The sequence below is a fragment of the Megalopta genalis genome, chromosome 7 (assembly GCF_051020955.1).
Source record: "Megalopta genalis isolate 19385.01 chromosome 7, iyMegGena1_principal, whole genome shotgun sequence".
NCBI classification, from domain to species: domain Eukaryota; kingdom Metazoa; phylum Arthropoda; class Insecta; order Hymenoptera; family Halictidae; genus Megalopta; species Megalopta genalis.
Window position 1 is genome coordinate 4,890,538 of NC_135019.1, and position 27,651 is coordinate 4,918,188.

At 40.2% G+C, this 27,651-nt stretch overlaps 1 protein-coding gene across 4 annotated transcripts in view; it reads right to left on the reverse strand.

Moving 5' to 3' along the window:
- Positions 1–27,651, reverse strand: part of LOC117229142 (nucleolysin TIAR) — a 1,163,347-nt gene that overhangs the window by 672,531 nt on the left and 463,165 nt on the right. For all 4 annotated transcript variants that reach the window (XM_076523711.1, XM_076523710.1, XM_033485364.2 and 1 more), the window contains one exon: positions 3,437–3,494. In XM_076523711.1, coding sequence (XP_076379826.1) covers positions 3,437–3,494 — 58 coding nt within the window. The remainder of the gene's footprint in view (positions 1–3,436; positions 3,495–27,651) is intronic.

The following is a 27,651-nucleotide window of genomic DNA, read 5'->3' on the forward strand; positions in this document are numbered from 1 at the left end:
TCGAACGAACGAATTCGTCCTTACAAAGCAACGGACGCTGATCGCATTCAGTGGTCGTCGTGTTTGGCGCGACGAGCAACGCTTGGGGGGAACGGCGAGCCGAGATCGGACGGGCCCCGGAGCGATTCTCGAAACAAAGAAAACTGCGGCGCAGTCAGAAAGCCGGGCTCGCAAGCTCGCTACGGAGATGTTCCGGCGCGGCGTAACTTACAAGACTACAGAGATTTGGTTTTCCGAAAGTGTGTGCGCGGTGAGGTACGCCGGGCAGAAATAAACTCGCGTAATATACATGTGCACTCGGTGGCTCGGCATGGCGCGGCCATAGTCGCAGTTGCAGGATGCGCAGGTGTGCCGCCGATATATACATATATACATATATATATATATACATATACATATACATATACATATACATATACATATATATATATATATATATACCAGAGATTCCTCGCATTCCCATCCAGGAAAAGTAAAATAACCGTGTGCCTTCGCCGCCTTGGTATTCCCCGTCTCAGTTGCGGCCACAGCCCGCACAGAGGTATCCGCTGTTCGTAGACGGGGAATGCGATCGCGGAGAGGGTGCGCGGGTGCCGCGGGCGGGCGTACGGGGCTTGGAAAAAGTGTGCTTACCCCGTTCAACGACCGTGCAGTAGTTTCCCGGGCCGTATTTACACAGAGAATGGGGGAAAGGTGCGCGTTTTAGTTTTGCATTTGTCCGCGGGGAGGTATAGCGTACGGCTTCGAAAAAGGATCGGGGGGGTGTGTGGGGGGGGAGGGAGCGCCGGGTACGAAGGGGCGACGGGCTCGAGGGCGGAGGGCTCGAGGACGGCGCGGGAGGGGTCCGGCAATGGAAAAGCCGGCGAGAAGAACGACGAGAGATACAGGGACCGCCGTCTCTAACCGCTTCGGAAGCGGCAGAAAGCGGGATAAAGGGAGACAGAGCGTAGGACGACACGGGCGAAGGCGACGGGACGGGGGTGGGGTCGGCCAGGATCGGGTCCCATGTGCCTTTCACGGTTTTACAAGTCTATAAAAAGAGGAATTTCAGACTGAGTTAAATATTGCTGCTGCCCCTCACTGAATTTCAAACACGCACACCCGCTCATCGCTCGCTACTATGCATGTATAATGGAGCCGGGTTACACGTGTTCACCCTTTCGGCTTTCCGCGGGGATGGACCGTGCGGGACACGCGGATCTTTCGATGTTAAGCGGCCGGTCGTTGATTGATACCCTGGGAGACGTTCCGGTGGCTTTGAATCGTATCGGCGTAAGTCACATTTCCGAGGAAATTCTCCCGAATTTTCCGTCAGCTTCGAAAGTGGACAATTTCGGGAGAGGAGGTACGATTATTCGAGCCTCGTGGTCATCTATCGTCGAGGATTGTAAGAACGAGGTGCGAGGCTCGATTAATCGTATCCCCTCTTCCCAAATCGTTCATTTTCGTGCATAATTAGGGAGCGTCAATTAGGGAGAATTTACTGTATAACGACTTGGGGAAATAGATTTTTGTAATAGTAAATAGACTGTTGATATTCGTGTCTTCTCATCTACTGCAGAATTTGGAAAATAAACTTGTTTTGGAATAGGAGATGCATATGGAAGTAGCATTTCAAATGTATTTTAACTACGTGCACCCATGTGCAACTATTATGTCAACGAAAGTTTATTTGGAAGATTCTGTATTAGATAAGAAAATAAAGTTACTTCTAATCTATTTTGTAATCTACTTTTTTGATGGTATATTAAAAGAATTGTTATTACTATTATTGATTTCGATTGATCATCATTTTTGCCTGAAATTGTTCGAAAATTATGCAGTGATCTGCAAAATCGAAGGATCCTTGAATCGTTGATGTATTTGAACTGCCATAACTTCGAGGGGAAAAATCATACGATAGTCTGCTTAGAATTATTATTATTATTAATTTCGATTGATCATCATTTTTGCCTGAAATTGTTCGAAGATTATGCAGTGATCTGCAAAATCGAAGGATCCTTCAATCGTTGATATATTTGAACTGCCATAACTTCGAGAGGAAAAATCATACGATAGTCTGCTTAGAATTGTTATTATTATTAATTTCGATTGATCATCATTTTTGCCTGAAATTGTTCGAAGATTATGCAGTGATCTGCAAAATCGAAGGATCCTTCAATCGTTGATATATTTGAACTGCCATAACTTCGAGAGGAAAAATCGTACGATAGTCTGCTTAGAATTGTTATTATTATTAATTTCGATTGATCATCATTTTTGCCTGAAATTGTTCGAAATTTATGTAGTGATCTGCAAAATCGAAGGATCCTTGATTCGTTGATATATTTGAACTGCCATAACATCAAAGGGAAAAATCGTACGATAGTCTGCTTAGGCTCGTTCGAAAGTCCAAAGCCTGAGCTTTCAATTGATCCGGCTCATTTTTTATAAACTATTTCGCCTGAGACAAGGAAATTAAATATCTCCTACAATTGTTCTGGTGTTATTTTTGTGAACCCTTTGCCCTATGATGTCGTGTCAGAGGGTTGCGAAGATTTGTAATAGGATCTACTACTCACGTATGTTAAGTCGAAATAAAATTCTACCATTCTGTTATCGATGTTTCGAGTATTTTTTTTGAGACATAAGATGATATTCGATCACTCGAGATAGAACAGTATATCTCGTTGATCCAGCTAAAAGACGATACAGATTCCCAAAGATGGTAGCCGAAGCTCCGGGATTAGAGTCTAATGAAAAATTTGTTGACTTTTGTAGATCAAGAAGTGCTTCCGAGAAGTACTAATGAGTCTTAAACCCCCGATGATTTACGACGGACACGGTAGAATGACAACACATTATTCTTCATCAGAATGTTGGTAGAAAATTTTGTAGAATCTTGATGCTCGTGAAACGACGAAGTAACCTAAGATTTATTATGTGTTGAATGTATGCATTTTTTTCTTAAAAATGCGTACTATTAATTTCCCGTTTATCGTTCGTAGAATTTCTTTCGGCTCAAGTTCATTCAAGACTGAACCAATTCTCTCTGTTTCTAATCGAAGAGAGATGAGAAATTCTATCGTGTTACATGAGGGCACCTAAGCTGAACTTTTATTACAAAAAAATGTATATATATATATATATATATATTTTTTTTCACTGTGAACTGTATTCGCTGGTTCAGAACGATGTCTTGCTACAATAATTCGCCGCGCGTCGACGATGGAATATTTTTCGATTCGCGCTTATAATAACCATCGTGTAATAATCGCGACTTCTTCGATCGCACGCCGCTTTCATAATGTTCTGTATTTTCACGAGAAAGAGAGTTCAGTCGTTTCGAAATTTATATGTATTTACACAGTGCTCAGAAAATCGGCCGTCGTGTCGAGCGTCGTTAATATTTTCAAACGACACAGCGGCAGAATTATAAAAATTACAAGGTACTCACTGCTAGTGTCTTGTTTTGGTTGGTTTCCCGGAGAGGTCGCCCAGTTAACTTTCATCTCCTGAAACAATACCACAATCTTGTAAATACATCGCCGGTCCGGTAAAAATACAACGGCGAATTATTGGAAGAAACATTCATGAAACGATTCGTTCTTCGATTCGTACGATAACAACGAGTTCGGATCGCCGTGGCACGCCTGGTAACATTTCAATTTGCATGATCCGCGCTCGCCGCGGGCGCGCGCGTTAAACAATACAGTAAATTCTCCCTAATTGAGATCTCGGATTGTCCACGAAAAAAAATGGACAATTTCGGAGGAGAAGATACGATTATTCGAGCTCGTTTTTACAGTTACCGATCGTCAACAACTACGAGAACGAGCCGCGAGGCTATCGAATAATCGTATCTCCTCTTTCCATTGTTCTCTGTCCATTTTCGTTTCCGAGCTGAGGGTCAATTAGGGAGAATTTACTTGTATTCGGCAAGTCTGTATAAAAAACGGACGCTCGGTCGCAACGTTAAATAAACGACAGTCGCGTTAACTATAAACCGTGCTATACTCTGTTATCTTTTTGTCGCGGAGTGTAGTCCTCCTGGTCCTCGCCGTTGCGAGAGCGCGCGCGCGCGCGCAACGGTTCTCTTCCCAAATTGTCCATTTTTGTGGACAATCTGAGCGTCAATTAGGTAGACATTATTGTAAACAGTTCTTATTCGTTCCGCTATTCAGAGAGAAACGAACGGAGACACATGTACCTGTCCAACTTCTACAGAAAATAAAACGAAGGTACAGCTTGCAAACGGCGCTATTAAATCGTCCCAGCCAAAAATTGACTCGCAACCACGTTTGCTCTGAACTACTCGTCCGGTCCAGTTTTATTTTAAAGCGCTCGATAGAAGAAAACTTCTATTTCGCGCAACGATTCTCTTCCCAAATTGTCCATTTTTGTGGACAATCTGAGCGTCAATTAGAGCGAATTTACTGCAAATAGGCCAATAAGGAAAGAGCGAACGCGTTTAATCTCAGATGCTTGAAGTTTCGCGAAGAAAAATTTCAATTTGCCCCCCTCCCCTCACTTAGCAAGCACACACAGGTAATCGTTCTAGTTATGCCAGCCGTTTTGAAACGGTTATACGCCGCTGTTTATGCTTCCTAGACAACTAAATTTTTTAGCGACGCGCTATTCGGTTTATTTAGGGTCGGGAGCGAGTCTTTACTCTTGAATACGGTTGGTAGTCCGCAGCGACAGGAAGCGGTATCGCCGTCAAAAAGACGTCGCCAGGCGGGAATAGGACGTGCAGGATATCGTAGGGTCCTAACAGACGCCATAAACTGGATTTTTTATGCATCGCCGTATGCCCCCCCGCCCCCGCCGCCGTTTTCCTGATATTCGATAGATAGTAAAAGTCATTTCGGTGGAACCGGTTGCTAGGCGAGGATGGACGGATATACAGGGTGTCCCGAAATTATTTTACTAGCGGGAAATGGGGGGTTCCTGAGCTTATTTGGAGGAACTTTTTCCTTAGCGAGATTGCAATCCGAGGCTCCGTTTAAGAGCTATTAAAGAAGAACGATGACCAATGAGAGACGAGATTAGCTGACTCGAGGCGGCCGAGCCAATGAGCGGACGGAGCCCAGTTACGCTGATTGGCTCGGCTGCTTCGCGCTAGTTAATCTCGCCACTCATTGGTCGCTGTTTTTCGTTAATAACTCGCAAACGTAGCCTCGGATTGCATTTTCGCTAAGGAGAAAGTTGCTTCAAATGATCCCAGGAACCTCTCATTTCTCGCTCGTGCAATAATTTTGAGACACTTTGTTTTGAAGCGGGTTAATTCAGACTGGTTACGAGTCACGTTTTTACACCATCATGGCAAGCTTCCCTTCTTAATTGATCGAAATAACCACTTTGAAATTCCGTCTCCTTCGATAGTACTCGTTTCAAGGCATTATCGAATTTAATTCTTAATTTTAATTCTTAATTTTAGTACAAATGAATGCGATGAAACCACGATTAATCGAACCAATTAGGAGACATAGGCGTGATAATAGAACAGTTAGTCAGATTGTTAGATTACGTTTTTACCGATTCGAATAACTTCAGACCAAATCGTTTATGTGCCATTCAATTCGTTCGTCGCAGAATTTCGCCTAATAAAAATATTATATAGATATATTATAGATATATTATAGATATATTATTATAGATATATTATTATAGATATATTATTATAGATATATTATAGATATATTAAAGATATATTATTATAGATATAATATATATATATGAATTGATATATTTATAAATTTATATATATAAATTCATGGGATATTATATATATTTCGCCGAATAAAAATTCCCATCTCTCTCTCTCTCTCTCTATATATATATATATATATATAGATGGGAATATTATATAATAATAACGGGAAAATTACATATATATATATATATATATATATATATATATATATATATATATATATATATATATATAGAGAGAGAGAGAGAGAGAGAGATGGGAATTTTTATTCGGCGAAATATATATAACATACCATCAATTTAAACATTTAATATTCCCCCATCGAATTACATTCAACGTTGCTTCTCGCATTATCTCAATAAGACAAATTCGAAGCAAAATAAATGATATTCCGTTCCTCTATTTTCACGCTCCCGTCAATTCGATTTCGATAGCAATATTCTTACGGGCTTCTCCTCGGAGCATTTTTTTAATGGCTTTCGAATGAGCGAAACCTGCGAGGGACATGTGTTACCGTCGTTGCGCTCCACCAGGTAGCGGAGCTTTATAAAATAACGTTCAGGACTCAATCCGGCAACCATGTGTACACGTCCTTTCCGCTCGCAGTTTATCACGATCCGGACGTATAATCAGGTCTATAGCACTTAAAGGATGAGCAATAACTTATTCCCCGAACAAGCTGCATTATTTCTAAAGTGCGCTGTGTCTGCAAAGTAATTGAGATTTACGGCGGCCGGCGTTTTAAAAATTTGGCGAACGTATTTTATTTTTCTCCTTCTTTTCCTTTTTCTTTTTCTTTTTCTTCCTTATTTTTTTTTGCCGCGGAACCAAATGAAAGAATATTGTACAGCGGCGGCTCAGGGAGATTCTTTTTTGTTGCCGTTTTATTCCCTCCTTCGAACAATTTACTATCGCTTTGAACAGCTTTTTTATACATCCATAAACAGCCAAGATGTTCCCATTTACGTGCTACATCCGCTGTATCATTCATATTTCAATTTTTTACCACGCGGAGGTCGCGCGTTTCACGGAACTACCGATGTTTAAGAGATATTTGAGAGTCTCCGTTACAAGCGCCTCTACTAATTTCTCCGGAAATAAGATTGCACGCGTGCGTAAGAATTACACGATGAAAATCGTAGTTATCGAATCAAAATATAAATCTCGCTGACGGACAGAACTATCGAATACGAAAGTGATCAAAGTTTGAAATTGTTGTCCTCCGATTAAAAATTTGCAGTTTACGAAGTGTCCGGTGTGTCCTTTAAATATAAATTAGGTTTCGCATAAATTAGGTTTCACATAAATTTGATTTTATATAAATTTGATTTTAAATAAATTCGATATTATAAATAAATTCGATTATAAATAAATTCATTTTAATATAAATTCGATTTAAGACAAATTTGATTTCACACAGGTTTCATTTGATACGAATTTAATTTAATGCGAATTTAATGGAATCGGTTGCGGAAAAGAGTGCGATTGAAATTACATTAAAAATGAAAATCATCGCGATAAATGGCGGTCCCCGTTTTCGAGGTAGAATTTTCGCAAATAAATAAATAAATTACAGTCGGAGACGTCAAACATTCATGGATTAAATATCGCTGATTATTCCGTACAGTGCAAGTGAAAATATTGCGTCGCTTTCAAACTAAAACACTATTACAACACTATTTCCCGTGCAATTTGGCTTCTCTGAAAGACAATTCCAAAATACGGAACGAATGTTAAGAACGCCCGAATAAATGTTTCCGTCAACGTCTCGCGGCTGCTTGCATTTTCGGTAATTAACCCGGCGAGATATGGGGGCCGTGCAGGGGAGGAGGGTAATAACAGTCGAAGCAGGGAAATCGTAAAAGCTTATTACACGATACGAAGTGTAGGCAGACTTAATGGAAAAATGGTGTCAGCCGAGTGGGTGATACGTCGCCGACCGTATCAGTGCCGTTAATACAGTACACGCGACCGGTCTGCCTGCGATATTGAATCATTACTTCTCATTTTCTTAGCTGTCCCCGGCGTTACAGGTACAATCGATTAAACGTTGATCATTTACTCGAGCAGCTCCTTTAACACGCCGGTTTTACAGAAATTGTCCGTGGCGCCACGATGAATTTTCTATTACGTGATACATATAATGTTGAAATGTTATCTGCAATAGATCAGTTACAGTGTATAACCATGATTGACACGTTAATTGCGACAGGGATCGCTGTTTGAATTGACGATGGCAATAATACAAAATTTTAGATATTGACATTTGTTTTAAATTATATACAGGGTGTCCCAAAAATGTCTCGCAATCCGGAAATGGCGGGTTCCTCGAATCATTTGAAGCAACTTCTTCCTTTACCAAAATTTTCTCCGAGGCACCGTTAACGAGTTATTAACGAAAAACAGTGACCAATAAGGATCGAGTACGGCTGACGCGAGGCGCCCCAGTCAACCAGCGCGCGAAGCCCAGTTCCGCTCATTGGCTCGGTCGCCTCGCGCCAGCCGAGCTCGCCTCTCATTGGTCACTGTTTTTCGTTAATAACTCGTTAACGACGCCTCGGAGAAAATGTTTGCAAAGGAAAAAGTTGCTTCAAATGACCCGAGGAACCCACCACTTTCGGATTGCGAGACATTTTTGGGACACTCTATATATATATTTCTATCAATTTGGACGCGCCGGTCATCGGTGGCCCCCATGGCGTCACCGCCAAGTTAAGTGCCGGTCACCGGTGACCCCCGTGGCATTCAACGTGTTAACAAGTTCTTGAACAGTCGGAGGCTGACCCGGAACCGGGAACCGGATCTTTTTATACTCGCAGCAGTCAGGCTGCGCGGATTTTTATGCGGCTCACGAATCTTCTGAATTTGCATTTCCTCGCGCACTTGTGTCTCGTTGCATTTTTCCAGCAGGAAACAAATTCTTTTAGATTACATTTCACTTTGCTTTCGCAAATATCTCGTGAACACTTTATCAAGTGTTTTTTGAAATTCTCCAGTTTCGAGTTGGCCGGCGAAGTGCTTGTTGCGACGATAGATAGACGATGCTCGCGGAAATATTTGAACTCGAGGTTCTTTTTAATCCTCGAACGGCGGACTATTTTCGCAACTATACTACTGAGGATGCTTGCAGCAATTCGGGGCCTTTTTACGGCAATTTTTCAGAACATGTTTTCGACGGTACTTCTTGCAGACTTTTTAGCGTTTCTATCGTTCCTAGCGCGACGGCAGTTTATTTTATTTAATTATCGAACATTGAGCAATTAGGCGAACGATTTGAATGCTCCGGGTCGAAATGACTCGGCAACCGCAGTGGTTAATTATGGTAGCAGCGTTATCTCGCGCGCAGTAATATCAGTTCTCGACATCTTCGGATCCCTATTTCTGTAAATTCATATTTTTCCCTTTCACTTTTCGCTTTCACCGAACGCTGAAAATAATAATAATAATATTAATAATAATAATAATAATAATAATATAATAATAATAGTATAATAATAGTATAGTACGCGCTGCCTTATAAAAATTGCGAGATTGAATCCACTTAAATTTTTGCAACTTTTGTATCAACATATCTTCGGCCGCATAAATTTATCTGACGGTTTCTGGTAGAAGCGTCATTCTATTATGTCTATCGGAAAGTTCTGTCCGACGGCGTCACTTCAAGTTTCAATCCATATGCACATGTTGATTTGAGACATATATGACTATCTCTCTTTATCATTGCATTTACACGCATGTACTCTCCTAAATAAACTGAAACAAAGATGTCTCATGTCATTATTAAGCGAGACGCGATCGTGACAACATGGCTACCGATGATAATGCCAGACCACATGCTGCTTCGGCGACTCGTCGGAAAATCGCAGAGCTAGGCTGGGAAATTCTGTCGCATCCGCCATACTCCCCAGACCTAGCACCCTCCGATCATCACTTGTTTCTCTCTTTGCAAAACTTTTTACAGGAAAAAAAATTCAAAACTGAAGCTGACGTCAACCAAGCACTAGTCGAGTTCTTCGCCTCTAAAAATAAATCATTTTTCAAAAATGGCATTTACAAGTTGCCATCGCGCTGGCAAGAAGTCATAAGTAACGATGGAAAGTATATTCTACAATAAATATTATTAAATACATGAAAATTGTGTTATATTTCAATTCAAAAACGGACAGAACTGTTACAACAATACTCGTAGAATCAAATCTGTTGAACCGACCGCGGTACAGTCGCACGTTAAAACGTCGACGATTTTAAGCAATTGCCGATGTCTAAAGCCTCGCAACACCGTTATTTCGCACGGTCGCGAGCCGAAATTATTTCGCGAACGTATCCGGCAAATTTACGAGTAACGCGGAATGCTACCAATAGGAGTATGCATCACTCTGATTTACAACATTAATAAGCTTAAATTAGCTTTCTATTATGAAATACGCGCCCTATGAAATTCCCCATCTTCCGTGGAATCCCCCGTCCGCCGAACGATAACGAGGAATGGACGGTCGAAGGATCGTTGACAGGTTTCACGCGCGATCAAATCGGATCTCGGTGGCTCCGCGCGCGACGGCGATTAACGCGCGGCGATTGTCTGAGGTATCAATTAAAAAACGGATCCGCGCGCGACGCCGAGCAGCACCGGGATCATTTGCGCGAGCGGTCATCTCGCGCGACAAAGCTAATTACGCGGCCGCGTGTCCAATATAATCAAACGATAATTGAACCGAATTACAATGAAACGCGTCCAAAGGGATGCAAAACGGTCGCCGGCGCGGCGTTCGATAAAACGTTTTCGCCGGTTCCGGGGCGCGCTTTGTTCGATTACGGGCGCGCCGCAGGTCGTGAAATACTTTACAGGATATATTTAGAAGTATAAATGGAAAGCCATAACCAGCTGCTGAAATATCCGTCGTTAATACTCGTTAATATTACATCAGCGGGTCGGGCCGGGTCTCTGCAGCGCGGAACGATGCACTTTGCCGGCGGTCCTATTAGTCATTACAATATGACGTGATTGTTCGTTTGCGAGAAACCGGCCGATTGTTAAATCAATTAACCCGCCGGATTACTGACGTTCGATAACGACAACGCGCGCGCTGTCGTGCGCGAAACGCTGATGGGAAATATCATCGGCAACGTACTTCTTCGTTTGCGGATCTTTACGCGAATACACATTTCCGTAAGTTCGTTCGCAACGATCGGAATTTAGCGGGCAATTCGACTCATTTCGCGGACAGATTTTTCGTCGTTGAATTACTATACCGATAGGTTTATGAGAACGGTGTAACTATATGTCAGTTTTCGACTGGATTTATCGCAAATCTGCACACGCGTCGGATCTGATCCACGTTCCAGTTATTTAATAGGATTTGATTTCATTTGATATAATTTAATTCGATTTGATTTAATTCGATTTGATTTAATTCGATTTAATGTGATTTAATATATTTATTGTAAACATAATAGATTCGGATGGACCGTGTTACAATTAGTTACATTATGCTATGAAGTTTTACTTTTTGAAGAAATTTAGTTAAATTTCAATGCAATAATACGCTAAGTTAAGTCAATATAATAATTCTAATTTTAATTTTCTAATTCTAATTTTTTAATTTTTTTAATTCTAATTTTCTTAATAATAATATTCTTCTCGATAAGTATTCGATATAAATAAATTGTTGCAAGGTGAATTGGTGTACGCGAAGACTGATTTTTGAACAGTTGGACATGAAAGGCGTGTATCTTCAGCCTCCAAAAGAAACAATTATTACACAGTCTGTGCACGAAACGTTGTTAAACTATTATTGCACCGCGTCATTTATCTTCGAGGGGAAATAATAACAACGTTTATTACGTGAACGTGGCGGACCCTTTGTCGCAGAGCATGTTACAATAGCGAGCACACGGGACAAGGATAGAAGGACGGAAAATTAATAATAACGAGATATAGAAACGACCGGAGACGAAATGAAGCAATCGCTACTAATACGAGAATTAGATAATAAAGGTGGTAGCGATGCCAGTCAACAATCTGGTTAAACAATCGTGGAATTCTGTGAACGAGATACCGCAATTTGTTTGTCATGATAATAAATATAAACTCGATTTTACATCGCAAATATAACCCAATCTGACCACCCTGGCGAAATATTAAACAATCGTGGAATTCTATAAACGAGATGTAGCAAATTGTGTCATAATAATAAATAAAATAATAAATATAAGGTAGATAATAATAAATATAATAATAAATATAAGGTAGATAATAATAAATATAATAATAAATATAAACTTGATCTTACATCGCAAATAAAACCTGATCTGACCACCCTGGCGAAATATTAAACAATCGTGGAATTTTACAAGCGAGATACCGCAATTTGTTTGTCATAATAATAAATATCAACTCGATCTTACATCGCAAATAAAACCCGATCTGACCACCCTGGCGAGATATTAAACAATCGTGGTGTACTATAAACGAGATATAGCAAATTGTCTGTCATAATAATAAATAAAATAATAAATATAAGGTAAATAATAATAAATATAATAATAAATATAAACTCGATCTTACATCGCAAATAAAAATTTGACCACCCTAACGAAATATTAACCCTTTGCACTCGAGTGGTTACTCTGAGGCACCACTGATATTGTTATACCACGTTCCAAGATAATTTTTATATTATCAAAGTTTAGATTTAAAAAATCATTAAATTTTTAAAATTTAATATCAACTAAAAATATTTTTTTTTAATTTAATAGCAATTCCATATTCATAAAATGCACTTTGTCATATAAAATGGAAACAATACTACAAGTCAGAAAAATCATTTCAGATTTACAGTTAGAACGGCTTCGAGTGAAAAGGGTTAAACAATCGTGCGATTCTATAAACGAGATACCGCAATTTGTCAGTCATAATAATAAATAAAATAATAAATACAAACTCGATCTTACACCGCAAAAATAAAGCCCGATCAGACCACCCCGGCGAAACAATAGAAACAATTTCGCCCGTGCAACGTTAATTCTCGCCGTTCCATATTGTCCACCTGTCGTGGAAAATCGTCGAATTGTAGATTACGTGGTCGAGAAGAGAGAGAGAGAGAGAGAGAGAGAGAGAGAGAGAGAGAGAGAGAGTCGCGCACCGAATTCTACGAAACCATAGAAAAGCCCATTAAAGCCGAAAAGTTCGAAGTGGCGAGAAAGAGGGCGGCGAGGGAGAGAGGGAGGGTGAAAAGGGGACATGCGGTGGTCGCATAAACATCGAGCGTGTACCGTGCAGTTCCCGCGGTACCATAAATATTATTACGTGAAAGATTAATACGGTGGAACAACGATATAATATTTATATCGGTTTTCGTTGATATCGCCGATTGAATATTTCATTTTCGGCTCCGCCGAAAATCATAAGTCGATAATCGGATCAGGACACATCAACTAACGCCGGCTTATGGTCGCGGGCACCCGACGCGGCGGCGCCGCCGCTCTCTCTCCGCGCGCGGGTCGCTCGAGGCACACCGTGGTGTTCGCCGCCGTGGGTTCTGCACGAAAGTTGGGCCCTAATAAACCGGAAAAATCGGCCGGGCTGTTGCGCGTTCGCACGGACGAGCTTGTTCGCGGGTTCTCTTCTAACGCCGCGGTGTATCTGGCCGGGCACATTTCGCATAGTTCCGGCTGACTAGCTCTGCGAGAGCTGAGAACATGGAACAAGTAACGTTAACCAAGGGGAGAAACTGTGGCGTAGAAAGGAGGCGAGGCTAAAGAATACAGCGAGGCGGGGGAGGGGGGAGAGTGGGGGGCCAGGAATAAGTAAGTAAGCGAGTGACTATGTAAGTAAGAAAGTAAGTCTGGTAAGTAAGTAAGTTAGGACAGGGATGGAGGAGTGCCCAAGACGGTCGGTACGCTAACGTCGGGCCCGCAGTGTGTCTGCAGCAATTTGCAACTTTTAATAGTTAGTTCGGGTTGCGAAGTCGACTGTCGGCCCACAGCCCGTTCTTTTATAGTTTATACCGGCGGAAAAGGAAGTTTATATGTAGTAGTTTTGAACAGTTAATGCGCACGCGGTTTATGCCCGCCGCGCCCCTATATCATATTTATGCCAAGTGTCCCGGCGGATCTAACGTTTTCGATGAACGGCAGATTTTCGCGGCAACTGCGATATCCACTCGGTCCTGCGATCCTTCAGCGGCTCCTGAACAGCTCGGCTACGTAGACCCCCTGCGAGCAATTATTAACTGGAATTTTAACCCTTTGCAACCGAAGCTGCTTCAACGTTCAAGTACAAAGCGGCTTCTCCGACTTGGCGTATTTTGTGCGCGTGAAATTGATGCGCGTGACTTGTGTTACGCGTTTAATAGTTTCATTTTTTTAATATGCGCTGATAGAATAATAATTATTATATTTAATAAGAATAATATTTTTAATTAGAATAATAATTATTATAGGATAATTAGAAGTGAATCGTACTTTTTAGCTGTGGACTTTGGTTCGTTCGATTTGAAATGTCCGGGTTGACTATTAACTTCAATTATGTTTAACTTTAACAATTGACTTTTTAATTTGATAATTTAACTTTTGTGTCGATGAATTTGTAATATTCGTCGATGTAATGCTAATCAGAGTTGGGCATGTTTTAATCGAACAGCGAACAACGAATACAATTTTATTCGAAGAATCTATTCGAAATGTTGTTCGTGGAATTTATTCGATGTGGCATGCGAATGAAATTTTATCTGAAGAATTTACTCGGTTGATTATTTGAATAAAATGTTATTGGAAGAATCAAATTTTATTCAGAGAATTGATTCGATATATTATCCAAACAAAATTATATTCCATGAATTTATTCGGTGTATTATCCGAATAAAATAGTATTCGAAAAATTTACTCTTTATATTATTCGAATAAAACGTTATTAGAAGAATCAAATTTTATTCGGAGAATTGATTCGATATATTATCCGAATAATATTTTATTCTAAGAATTTATATTCGATATATTATGCGAATAAAACTGTGTTCGAAGAATTTACTCGATATATTATTCGAATAAAATATTTTTGGAAGAATCAAATTTTATTTAGAAAATTGATTCAATATATTATCCAAATAAAATTGTACTCCAAGAAGTTACTCGACATATTACTCGAATAAAATTTAATTCGAACAAAATTTCATTACAATGTACAAGATTCCAGTTATTTTTCATGTATGCCGAAAGCGCTGACTTTCGAGCCGATAAAATGGCGAAGCAAAAAATCTTCTATAACGTAATCTCCGGTAATAATCACTGTGATGATTCTTGGATTCCCGTGTCACCGAACAATAGCGAGGGATTTTTATTCGCGGGCATTGTCGATCCGCGATTCCATCGCGCCTAAATTTCGAACAAAAAGCAAGCACAATACCGGTCGACCGACTATCCGAACACTACGAAGTGCGGCGCACGGTGACTTCCATTGATCATCGTACCATTTTTTCGATATAAAACAAAAAGAAAAAAAGATCATTCTTTCACGAAACATTGATTTTCCGGCGCGTCGATTTACAAAGAAGTTATCCTTCCCGAAAGGGTATCGGAACGTCGGAACGTCGAACGGGAATTAGCGTGGTCGATTGCCGAAACACTGGGCGCCATAATGCGAAGCTTTAGGGTCGGCAGGGAACCAATTACATATTGCAGATGCGAGGGTTGAGTTACCGAGCAGAGGCATCGGCGAGTCAGGCAGAAATTGCAAGCTGCTGCACTTTTGACCTTAACTGGCCGGTCGGCTGTCGGTCAGATATTTATTGTCCTATTATCGTGATTGATGCTGGCTCGACCGGCCACCGGCCGCGCTGTCTTATATAGTATATGGTATATAAGTACGTTTAATGGTAAGATCCTTTCGGACTTTCGCATGACGAAGGGCGGCCGGCTACTTCCGTTGTCGCTCGCCATTACGGCCAACTGCAGCCGACTCTGTCCTAGGGTTGTCTCTACGGTTTCTTATTTCTATCTTCTTATTTTCGAACCACATGGCGCCATTAGTCGCGGCGGCACTACCGACGTTTCTCGCCTGCTACGGCCATAAGTCACGGAAATTCTATCGCAACGAATTTACGCGAAACACAGCTACTTCCCGCCGGCTGGCATTCGACGATTTAGCTCTTGGCTCCTCGGCGGACCCTGTGACGATCCTACGGTTATAGCGTAAATCTTTTCCCCTCGGTGCACTCTCTCTCTCTCTCTCTCTCTCTCTCTCATTCTTCCTCTCTCTCTCTCTCTCTCTCTCTCTCGACCAGCTCTCTCACTCTCTCTCACGCTCTCTCAATCTTTCCCTCTTTCTCTCTCTCTCTCTCTCTCTTATTCTTCCTTTCTCTCTCGACCAGCTCTCTCTCACTATCTCTCACTCTCTTCCTCTCTCTCGATCAGTTCTCCCTCTCTCTCTTACTCTCTCTCTCGACCAGCTCTCTCTCTCACTCTCTCTCACGCTCTCTCAATCTTTCTCTTTTTTTTCTAACTCTCTCTCTCTTACTTCCTCTCGCTCTCTCTCTCTCTCTCTCTCTCTCGCTCTGCGCAAGCAAAATTTCAACGCGGCTCTCGTAACGATAATTCTTCAGCGATTAGTCCCGCGATAGACTTCTTCGAAAAACTTGGCAGATTATTTTCATACTCGTGGTTTTTATTTCAAGAAGATAGTAATTTGTTTTTGTTCAAACAGGCTTTCGCTGTTCGAACATTGCAAGGAAGAAATTTTCTCTACTTTGATCTTTCAGTCGAATAATAAACAAGACGTGGAATCGTACTTTCTGTCGTCGACTGGTCTAGATTGTATACGGTGAATTCACCCTGATTTTTCTTCAGCTTCTAAACAAAAATGGACAATTTGGGAAGAGGAGATTATTTTTTAATTTTCGTTTATAAGCTGAAGATGAGTTAGGAAGAATTCGCTGTACATCGATCATTCTGATTCATTTTCGCGCGATGTTTTTAACACTGGAACGTAATTTTATTCCACGAATTTATTTCTATTTCCCAAACAATTAATTATGGACAAATTTCTGTATCATTGGTATGATCGTTCTTCGAAAAGTTGAATTACAAAGACAAATTTTTATGAACCGAAGAAATACGATATTCTGTTTCGTGATACAGTAATGTCTCCCTTACTGACGCTCAGATTGTCCACTAAATTGGATAATTTGGGAAGACGAGATTTTATAATTGTGGACAATTTATAACTATAAAAATAAACCGCAAGGCTCGAATAATCGTATTTCCTCTTCCCAAATTGTCCATTTCTGTGCGCAATCTGGGCGTCAATTCTCTAATTATATAATAATTATTATTATATTATTATTATTATATTATATTATTATATTCTATTATTATATTCTATTATATATTATTATATTATTATATTATATTCTATTATACTATTATTATTATTATATTATTCTCTAATTATATAATTATATAATTCTCTAATAATTCTCTCTGTAGACATAACCGTAATTACACCGCATTGTCGACATATTCTGTACAACTTTCCAGTAACATTTCTATCGCAAACAATCGTACAACACTGTCCATAATCTATAGCGAACATGATTTCAGATCGCTATAATTTTGTAATACGAAATGTACGATAGAACCGGAGTCGCTGAAACTATATCCGTGTCTCTGAGAATTCGGATCGCGCAGAAATAACATTTAACACGCGGATGATCCTGTATCACGTGAGAAACGAAGATCGAGGGTACGGTTAACATGGATTCGTGATTATTTCATTTGAGACCGGTAGCCAAACATGCTCCGAATATCATCGCGAAGCCGTGTGTTTCATATTCTTGCGGCCCACGAATCCGCGGTATTACGCCAGCCAGCGACATTCGCCGCCGGTAGGATTTCTTTTAGAACGAGAAATTCGCATGTTTCGTCCTGCGACATGAATTTGGGACATCCTAAGTATTGCGTGAGTATGCTACTATCCGCGAATTTCTTTCTGCCACGAGCTCTAACAAAAGACATGCAAGGTGTAAGCTCGTAAAGTTTGCAACCTTCTCCCGAAATAGATTTCTGAAGTATTATCTGGATATTTATGTTACGACACACCGTGCGATCAATACTGTGCAATACTTACGTCCTTATTCCGCCCGTCATTGTAAATAGTACGAAGCGAAGACACCCTAATTGACACTCGGGTTGCGCACAACGATGAACAATTTCGGAAGAGGAGATACGATTGTTCGAGCCTTGCAGCTCGTTTTAATAGTTGTTGACAATTTGTGACCATAAAAATGAACCGCAAGGATCGAATAACCGCATCTCCTTCTCCTAAATTGCCCATTTTCGTGGACGATCTGAGCGTCAGTTAGGGAGAAATTACTGTACAATAATGTCTCTCTAATCTAATAAAGCCTCGCCGCTTGTTTTTATCATTGTTGGCAATCGGTAACTATAAAAACGAAGGCTCGCGATGCTCGAATAATCATGTCTCATCCTCCCAAATTGTCCATTTTTGTGTACAATCACGGAGCGTCGATTAGGGAGACTTTACTGTGCTCGCTGATTACGATAGAAATTAATTCGAGATTATTAAATGTTATTTCCGTAGAACTTTTTACCTTCTCGTGATTCCTGATAATATTAAATTAATTCTGGAAGAGTGCGAACTGCTCGTCGATGAAAATTAATAAACAAAATTGAGAACAATATAATAATAATAATATTAATAAACACATATTGTTTCAGTTTCATCGTTCTTTTATAACTATTTTAATAAATTTAGACGATTTTCTTGAAATCTTTTACATTCGTAGTTCTTTCAAAGCAGCCCTAAATTATTTTAACGATCGAGAAAGGCAAGATTCGCGACAAATGGAAGCGGTCGGTCATAAATCGAACAGCAAGACAATATTCTCCAGCTAAAACGAAAACGCCGAAATCTCCGCGACCATGAATTCCAACGAGACATAAAGCTATCTTTACATTCGACGATCATGTCCATTATAGATACATCGCGAGGAGACTAGGACGATTGATTACGTTTGCAATATTGAGAACCAATTAATCGCATACGTTATTCAGAATTCAATCCAGCCGTCGATCGAATATTTAATGCTCGGGAAGCGCAAACAGAGCCGAGCGTGTACAAGCGTTTAAGTTGAAAAATGGGTTTAGGTTCGGCAAACAGACTCCCTAACTTTTCCGTGTCCCCTCCGTGTTTTATTTCCTTTTTTTTCTCCCCCTCTACCACCACAATTTTCTTGGCCGATCGTGCGCGCGCGCGCCTAAAACTTTCGAAACGATCTCTGCACATCGTTACAGAATTATATTCAATCTCGTATCCAATCTCGGGCCGCAATTTCCAACATGACGCGCAGCGCACGCGAAAGAGTATTTCCTTGTGTCAACTTTCGACCGGCTCTAATATTTATTCATTGACCCCGGCCATTTACCCCTCCGTGGCATCCGTCGGCCAACTTGCCCGGTCTTCTTGTTCGAAAACTTTCGAGAAACTGTTCCGAATTCCCAGGCAACTCTCTCGCACACATGCGCCGGCAGTTCGGCCGCCGCAGTTCGAACGATTCTTGTCGACAGCGGGACTAAGAGAAGTATAAAGAGGAAAGCATTAATAGTACACGAGCGCCTCAAGACCCCTGACACAATAGTTGCCGTGCCTCAACAAACGAAATTTCCTCGGGGAAAAAGTATCCGAAGACAAATTCCTTTATATTTGCCTCCGCCCCGGTCCCGGTTTTTAACAAGTGCCCGGAAATCTGTACCACAGTTTTACCGAATTTTCTCCCCGCTCTCACCGGTCCGCTCGCCGATTTTCCCGAAGCAATCGTCCGATTTGCGATCTCGAGGCTGATCGTCGTTTCATCTCGCGCGATCTTAGGCCACCGCGCCTTTTTCGCTCGAATCCGCGAAGGGCGATTGATCGCAGAAACGATTGACGTCTCAACTTTGCAGTGCAAAGTCGATTTAACAGAATCTTGATATTTATGGAGGGTTCGTTGCAATAGTTAAGTTGTCGAACTTTATGCGGCACGCGATTGTTCCGCACTTATTTTTCTTGTGCAATTTTATGCAATTTTCTCTTGCGTTTTTGCGACAGGAGGCAGGCTCTTTTATTCTTCGAATTAATCATCCGCTTTGTAATTTCAAGAATTGTCGTCATTTTATTTCTCTGTTATTATTTGACACACACAATGTGATTTCTGATTTTCAAAATGTTCGTCAGACGAAAGATAAAATTGTTTTATTCAAGCATATGTTATCCCTTTGCACCCAAAGCTGTTTTAACTTGAAAACTATGATGTTTCCTCCAACCTATGGTACTTCGATTTTTTAATTAGCTTTGTATCGCATGGATATAAAATTGGCTGACTGAATTATTTGCTGGTGCATACTTTTTCATTTGTAACAATTCTTTAAACATAAAGCAATTTAATCGTGTAAAAATTACTTGGACTAATGGTATAGCAATTTTCAGCGGAGCCTCAGGGTCGCCTGGCTGGTTCCGTCGAGAGCAAAGGGTTATAATAATAGTCGTACGAAGATTAAACGAACCCGTTCTTGTCGTCGTTATAAAACAATAAACATTAGTCGCGTTTATAAACGTCGATCTCTTCGCTTATTTATTAAATATGTGAAATATACGAATCGATGCCGAGTGAAGACATTTGTCAATTCGATTAATCAGACACGTGTAATGATAAAAATAGAGTGACATTAATGAGTAATCACATTGGAAGGTACAGTGAATTTTGTAACGTTGCGAGATCTGTGGAACGTTCGATAGTTTGTTGCTGGAATTCTTGAATATTCGCGGAAAGTTTGTAATATCACGTGATAGGGAAACTTGGTTAATGCTAAACTTTTCTTGCTATTTCTCTGACCCTCTTCAGAGCGGTCTCGCCGAAGTTCCGGTTCGGTTTGAAATGTTAATTATTAGCTCTAACTTATAATAAGCGGAATTACCAACGGTAAGAGCGTCGCGTCGCGTCGCGTCGCCTGGCTGGTTCCGTCGTTTAAACAAAAGCGATCATTTCCACATTACGAGCGGTGTTTGTGTTCCCTTTCTAGTGCCGCGTACTTTGCTGCTTACTGTTCCCGAGCCGGCAGAATGGCCGCTATTGTGAGGCCAACATTAGTCAACGACGAAAATAAACCTCTATAGCGGGACGCTGAATGAATCTAATTTACCCGGACTCCGTCAGATTTAAGAACGTTAATGAAACCGAGTACTGTAAAAAAATCGTACCTGAAAAATTCCTCTCGCAGCAGGTAAACATTTCAACCTTCACTAACGCTTCGGTCGCCACGTCAACGACCTCAAGAATTTCATTAAATTAATGCAATTCATTTATAGACTAATTACGTTTCATGGTCTGTAGATTATCCAATACATATATTATAATATATATATATATCCAATATGGTATATATTGGATACCATATACCATATGCCATATATATATGGTATATATTGGATACCATATACCCTATGGTATATATCCAATATACCAATCTATAGATTGGTCTGAACATTAATCTTCGAATCTGTGAAAACAATTCCGGCACTCGCACACGGGTGTCGTGGTAGACAAAATGTTAATGATGAAGCAACAATTACAGAGTGTCCCAATAATCAAGCGGAATTGGGAACTGAAGGGTTCCTGAGGTCATTTACAGCAACTTTTCCCTCAGCGAAAATTCGATCCGTGGCTTCGTTTACGAGTTATTAAAGAAAAACCAATGACCAATGAGAGGCGAGCTCGGCTGACGCGAGGCGGCCGAGCTCGCCTCTCATTGGTCACTGTTTCTCCGTTAATAACTCGTAAACGAAGCCGCGGATCGCATTTTCGCAAAGGAAAAAGTTGCTTCAAATAACCTGAGGAACCTCTCATTTCCCGAGTGATTTTCTGCGAGTGATTTTTGGGACATTCTGTACAGTTGTTTATTTTTAGCATCACCTAAAATTCAGCAATTTAAAATACAGTTTTGTCCACGCGTTTAAATCATGCATCGTTTGCAAAACTACCTCGAATTTCCAACAATATTTACTCGGACACGCGTTTACGCAGCGCACATGCACACACACACACACAGGCGCACATTGTGTAAACATTCACGAAATCGACAATGTGCTATCGAATTAACGGATTACTTGTTACACGATCTTCCCTTTTAACAGTATTATCGCGCTTTTTTTCCACGTTCCTCCGGTGTGTATTTCATGCGTGAAACACGACTGAAATTCAATTTACATTCGCGAATAACTACATCGTCCCGCGATTTCTCCGCTGTCATATTATTATATATTGAAATTACTGGTAAATTGTTCACGCTGTGCGTAGGGTGCTTCGAATAGTAACCGTTCCGCACAAAAATGCGCCGCGGTAAATTTCGACGTTTTTCATTACTCGTTCTCGCTAAATAGCGAGAGCGATATAGCGAAATCGCGATAGCGAAATCGCGATAGCGCGACGATAAAGATACAAAATAAACTACGGTGAAGAACACGGCGAAACTTCGTTGCGCGACCACGCATGGAGACTTTTTATTGTCTGTTGGATCTATTAGATCTAGATCTATTAGATAGCCGGTTGTACTATTCCGAATTGCGACATGTAAACAGAGTCCCAATGAAAAGAAACGATCGTAAAATGTCGAACACGGATCCGTACGATCCGTGCGTCTATGATGAGAATGAGCGGATGAGATGCAGCACCGTGGCCAGAATAAATAAATTAAGCACTGAACGCAGCGAGCTCTAAAAGTAGGTGTACGCGTGTTGCCTTATAACGACGAAAAGATTGTATTTATTTAGATCTTTCGACATTTTTATTGTCGCGTATGTTCGGATCGAGAAGTCGATTCTTTCTTCGTTTTGTACGGAAGAGTCTCTGTAACTTCAGTTATTTTGAGACAAAAATTGAAAGAAATTGAATGAATTGATTGAAGAGAATTGACACTTTGGCTGCCACGCTACAAGCTCAAAGATTTCGTAAATACTTTGAATACTTTGAGGGTGAATTATATATATATATATATATATATATATATATATATATATATATATATATATATATAATTGAAGACTGGAGTGAAGTTGTTTATGAAATATAAACTGTCTTATATTTTTAAAAAATAAATTAGATTTTAAGTTAAATTACTTAAACAGAATTAGAGGACGATAAGAATCTATAGAATTTTATAATTTGATCGAAATTTATAATAGTATTTAATATAAAAGTATAATTTTGGTTAATTTATTTTATTTCGTAAATTTAAAGTATTTTATTTAATCGAATTGAAATCGAGAAGATAAAGCATTAATCGAGTTAAAATTAGAAAGATAATTTATAAATCGAGTCGATACGGCAAAGATAAGATGTTGATCAAGATAAAATTGAAAAGATAAGCTATGAATCAAATTGAGATTGAAAAGATAAGTGACCGAATTAAAACCGAAAAGATAACCTATTAATCGAATTGAAATCGAAAAGACAAGTTATTAACCGTATGAAAATTTTGCAAAAACTAATTTTCAAATCTGACCAAAAACAATCCCGTCGGCCGCGAAGGTAATAAAGATAGAAATAAACAGCAGCTTGTCGCCCGTGTCTTGCGACAAACGCAGAGATAATTGTTCGCCGCGTAAAACACCGGCGCTCTAATCGCTCTAATTAACGAACACGCAGTATCGTTTCATTTACAAATTTTCGCGATCGCGTTCCACCATCGTCGAACAAAACTTCGATAAGTCGGGTTCAATAAAATACAATACTAATATAATACAGGGCGGGCCGCGGGAAGAATCGAAATCGCGCGCGCGATAGTAAACGAATGGCGGCAATAAGTACGGCCGCGCTGCAAATCGGTGATTTTGCAAAGCCTGTTCCCGTCGTACGTTTAAGCTTGCTGATAACGATGGATTAAACGGCCCTTAAACACCCGCAACACGTTCATTATTAAACTCGAATAGCGCCGGGTGTTCCGATGAAAACCGTATTACCCCGTAACCGAGCGCGCCGCGCGCGCGATCAGATGTTTCTTTTTTTTTTATATATATATTCTATCCGGCAAGCATAATTGGCCGGCGTTCGCTCGCCCGGATTTCGAATGGTCCTTTAGGTGGCCGCGTTGCAATCGCTCGGAGAACACACTCGAGGTTTAGCCCTCTCCGAGCCCCCGGTGTGCATCGGAACGCGGAAAAACTGCATCAATAACGTCAGTAATGCAGAAAGCCGCGTTATACCACTCCGTGGACCGGAGTGCTTTTAGTAACACTCAGCGGCGTGCGAGTGCTCGATAATATTTCGAAATGTAAGACGGAAAGAGAGCAAATACATAATGTACTGGTGAAAACGTACTTACCAAGAGAAAATCATTATGGAGCGGTATTTTCTCTTACCGCTTTCGAATCCGCTTTTAAACGATTCCTCCCGTACTTTGGGCGCGTGCAAATATTTCAGGAAAAACGTGCGACGAACGTTCATTAAACGATATAAAATGTTTAGAACATTTTCGTGTATCGTACAATTAAAATGTTTAGCCAACAATTTATCTTCTTTATACGAAAGCAAAAATGGTCGTAAAAATGGCAGATGTCGGATCGTTAATTTCTGCGTTCTTTAATGTTGAATTGTGTGCTTAATTTTTCGGCGCATCGAAAATTTGTTACAGTTTAAAACTTGATTTACGGTTTAATTTTTATTAGAGATGCGACCGTTAATAACACTGGACTACGTTATTCTTTTTAATTAGAATGAAAGTGTTCCGCATCGGTTGCAGTCAAATTGACTGGTTTCTGATTTTTCTCTTTTACGAACGCTGATACTGTAAAAATATTTATGTCAGAAGCTTTTATAGGAACCTCTTCGTTCAACCATATATTGTAGTAAAAATCGCGGGAAGTTTAAACAAATCGAACCTTGTCATTATTACGAAATAATATACATTAATCAGGTATACAGTAAAGTCTCCCTAATCGACGCTCGAATTGTACACAAAAATGGACAATTTGAGAAGAGGAGATACGATTATTCGAGTCTTGCGGCTCGTTTTTATAATTGTGGACAATATATAACTATAAACATAAACCGATGTTGCCGAATATTCTTACTAAATAATCTTGCTGAATATTATTAATATATAATTTTGCTAAATGTTACTACTATATAATCTTGCGGCTCGTTTTTATAATTGTGGACAACATATAACTATAAAAATAAACCGCTGTTGTCGAATATTCTTACTAAATAATCTTGCTGAATATTATTAATATATAATTTTGCTAAATATTATTACTATATAATCTTGCGGCTCGTTTTTATAATTGTGGACAACATATAACTATACAAATAAACCGCTGTTGTCGAATATTCTTACTAAATAATCTTGCTGAATATTATTAATATATAATTTTGCTAAATATTATTACTATATAATCTTGCGGCTCGTTTTTATAATTGTGGACAACATATAACTATACAAATAAACCGCTGTTGTCGAATATTCTTACTAAATAATCTTGCTGAATATTATTAATATATAATTTTGCTAAATATTATTACTATATAATCTTGCGGTTCGTTTTTATAATTGTGGACAATATATAACTATAAACATAAACCGATGTTGCCGAATATTCTTACTAAATAATCTTGCTGAATATTATTAATATATAATTTTGCTAAATGTTACTACTATATAATCTTGCGGCTCGTTTTTATAATTGTGGACAACATATAACTATAAAAATAAACCGCTGTTGTCGAATATTCTTACTAAATAATCTTGCTGAATATTATTAATATATAATTTTGCTAAATATTATTACTATATAATCTTGCGGCTCGTTTTTATAATTGTGGACAACATATAACTATAAAAATAAACCGCTGTTGCTGAATATTCTTACTAAATAATCTTGCTGAATACTATTAATATATAATTTTGCTAAATATTATTACTATATAATCTTGCGGCTCGTTTTTATAATTGTGGACAACATATAACTATAAAAATAAACCGCTGTTGCTGAATATTCTTACTAAATAATCTAGCTGAATATTATTAATATATAATTTTGCTAAATATTATTACTGTATAATCTTGCGGCTCGTTTTTATAGTTACGAATTGTCAATTACTATAAAAAAACAAGCTACAAGGCTCCGATAATCCTATCTCTTGTTCCAAAAAAATTGTCCATTTTTGTGCACAATCTGAGCGTCAGTTAGGGAGACATTACTGTAGTTCGATTCGAATAAACAGGCATCGTTGCACCTATTTAAACCATCCACTCTATAATGCTTCGTCTGACCATGTTTGCAATAAATGCACAAAATACGCACCCAGGTTATTACAAGCGCATTAATTACACAAGTATTCATAACAAGTATGTACGCGTATTCTCAATTCAAACGCGAAAGAACGGGCTCCTAAAAGATCCGTACACGGCTGCGGCGATTCGATAAATCAACGTTGTCGACAAATTTTCGCCGCTACAATTAAAGGTAGAACACGTCGCGAACGATTTACGAAACGACGCCGTAACGGGGAAACGTTCAAGAAAATTCGCGGCCGATAAGAATTTTTCCGAGCCGCGGCGCGGCGCCTCGCGCGATAAATATTTTTCCGGTGCCCCGAAATGGAACCGGCGTCGCGTCGTCACGGTTTTAATTAAAATCGATTGACGCTGAAGGGGCAGTGACACCGGCGATTCGTTAGTCCCCATAAAAAATCCACTTTGCGGCCGGCGGCCGACCCTATGACCAATATAAAGGTAGATCACCATCAAATATGTATCCCATGCGCCTCGTATCGACCATTGCTTTAATAATAAAACATCGGTCCCCATAAATCGTTTCCGCCACGCTGTCGTAAGCACGTCGGACATCCGTGTATGCCGGTAATTCTGGGAATTGCGTGGTCTCACAATAAAATATGCAGCCGCCGGTAGGCGCCGCGGCTTCGGTTGTTGAACGAAGGACGCCGCTGAAATACAATATTAGGGACGTCAAATAAGCCCTGCACAGAAGTCAAGAAATTAAACGCACCCTCCCGTACCCTGCTATCTGTACAAAGAGATAGAGATAGAGAGAAAGAGATAGAGAGAGAGAGAGAGGGAGAGAGAGAGAGACGTGGACACCGAACGCAGAGGACGCGCGAACGCGGCCACGAATGCAAAGAGACACTCGGGGACACACGAACGCATCCCCGCGACGGAATAGAATTAATTACCCTTTCTATCTCGCACGCTTAACCTCGTTTTAGTTCGCAGCCTATAAGAAATTCATTTGGTTCCCTAGCAGCTTTAAAATTCCATATTGTTGCGGAGGGCTTTATGAAACGCTCGCCTTTCCGTACTAGAAATTAAAATCCTCCCTTTGAGAGGGAGGCTGGTAGGAGGCAAACGAGACTTTCCGCGGGAACGGGATGAAGCGGAAAAATAGGGGGACGAAAAGTCATCCCGTTGGTGAGGGGGAACCGCGGCGAGGGGAGAGGGAGAGAGAAAGAATCAATTGCGAAACTTGAATATTCTATTTGGCGCGATGTTCGACGGAAAATGATGCGGCCGAAATGCGGTTGACCTAAAAACTATATCACAAGTGAAGAAACTGGTTTATGGAAATCGTTCTTGAATCGCTTTGCCGATCAGAAACCGCGGATACGCGGTGCTTCCGTTCGAAACCCGCCGCGCAACATCGGCGAGAGCCGAACGGAACGGAAAAGGGGCGCGCGCTCGAACGTGTTCTAATCCTCGCGAAATGTCCGCCACGCTGGAAAACGTTGTTGCCGTAACAGACTCCTCTCTTTGCCGGCTGAAAATAATATCGTAATCAGAGGCCCGGTAAATCCTCGATTAACCTCGATACCGCACGCGGCAAGGTGTCGCAAATTGCCCGCCGCGCGTAAGTCGTATCTGTATCGCGAATCTATGCGCATTTCCGGCGCGCA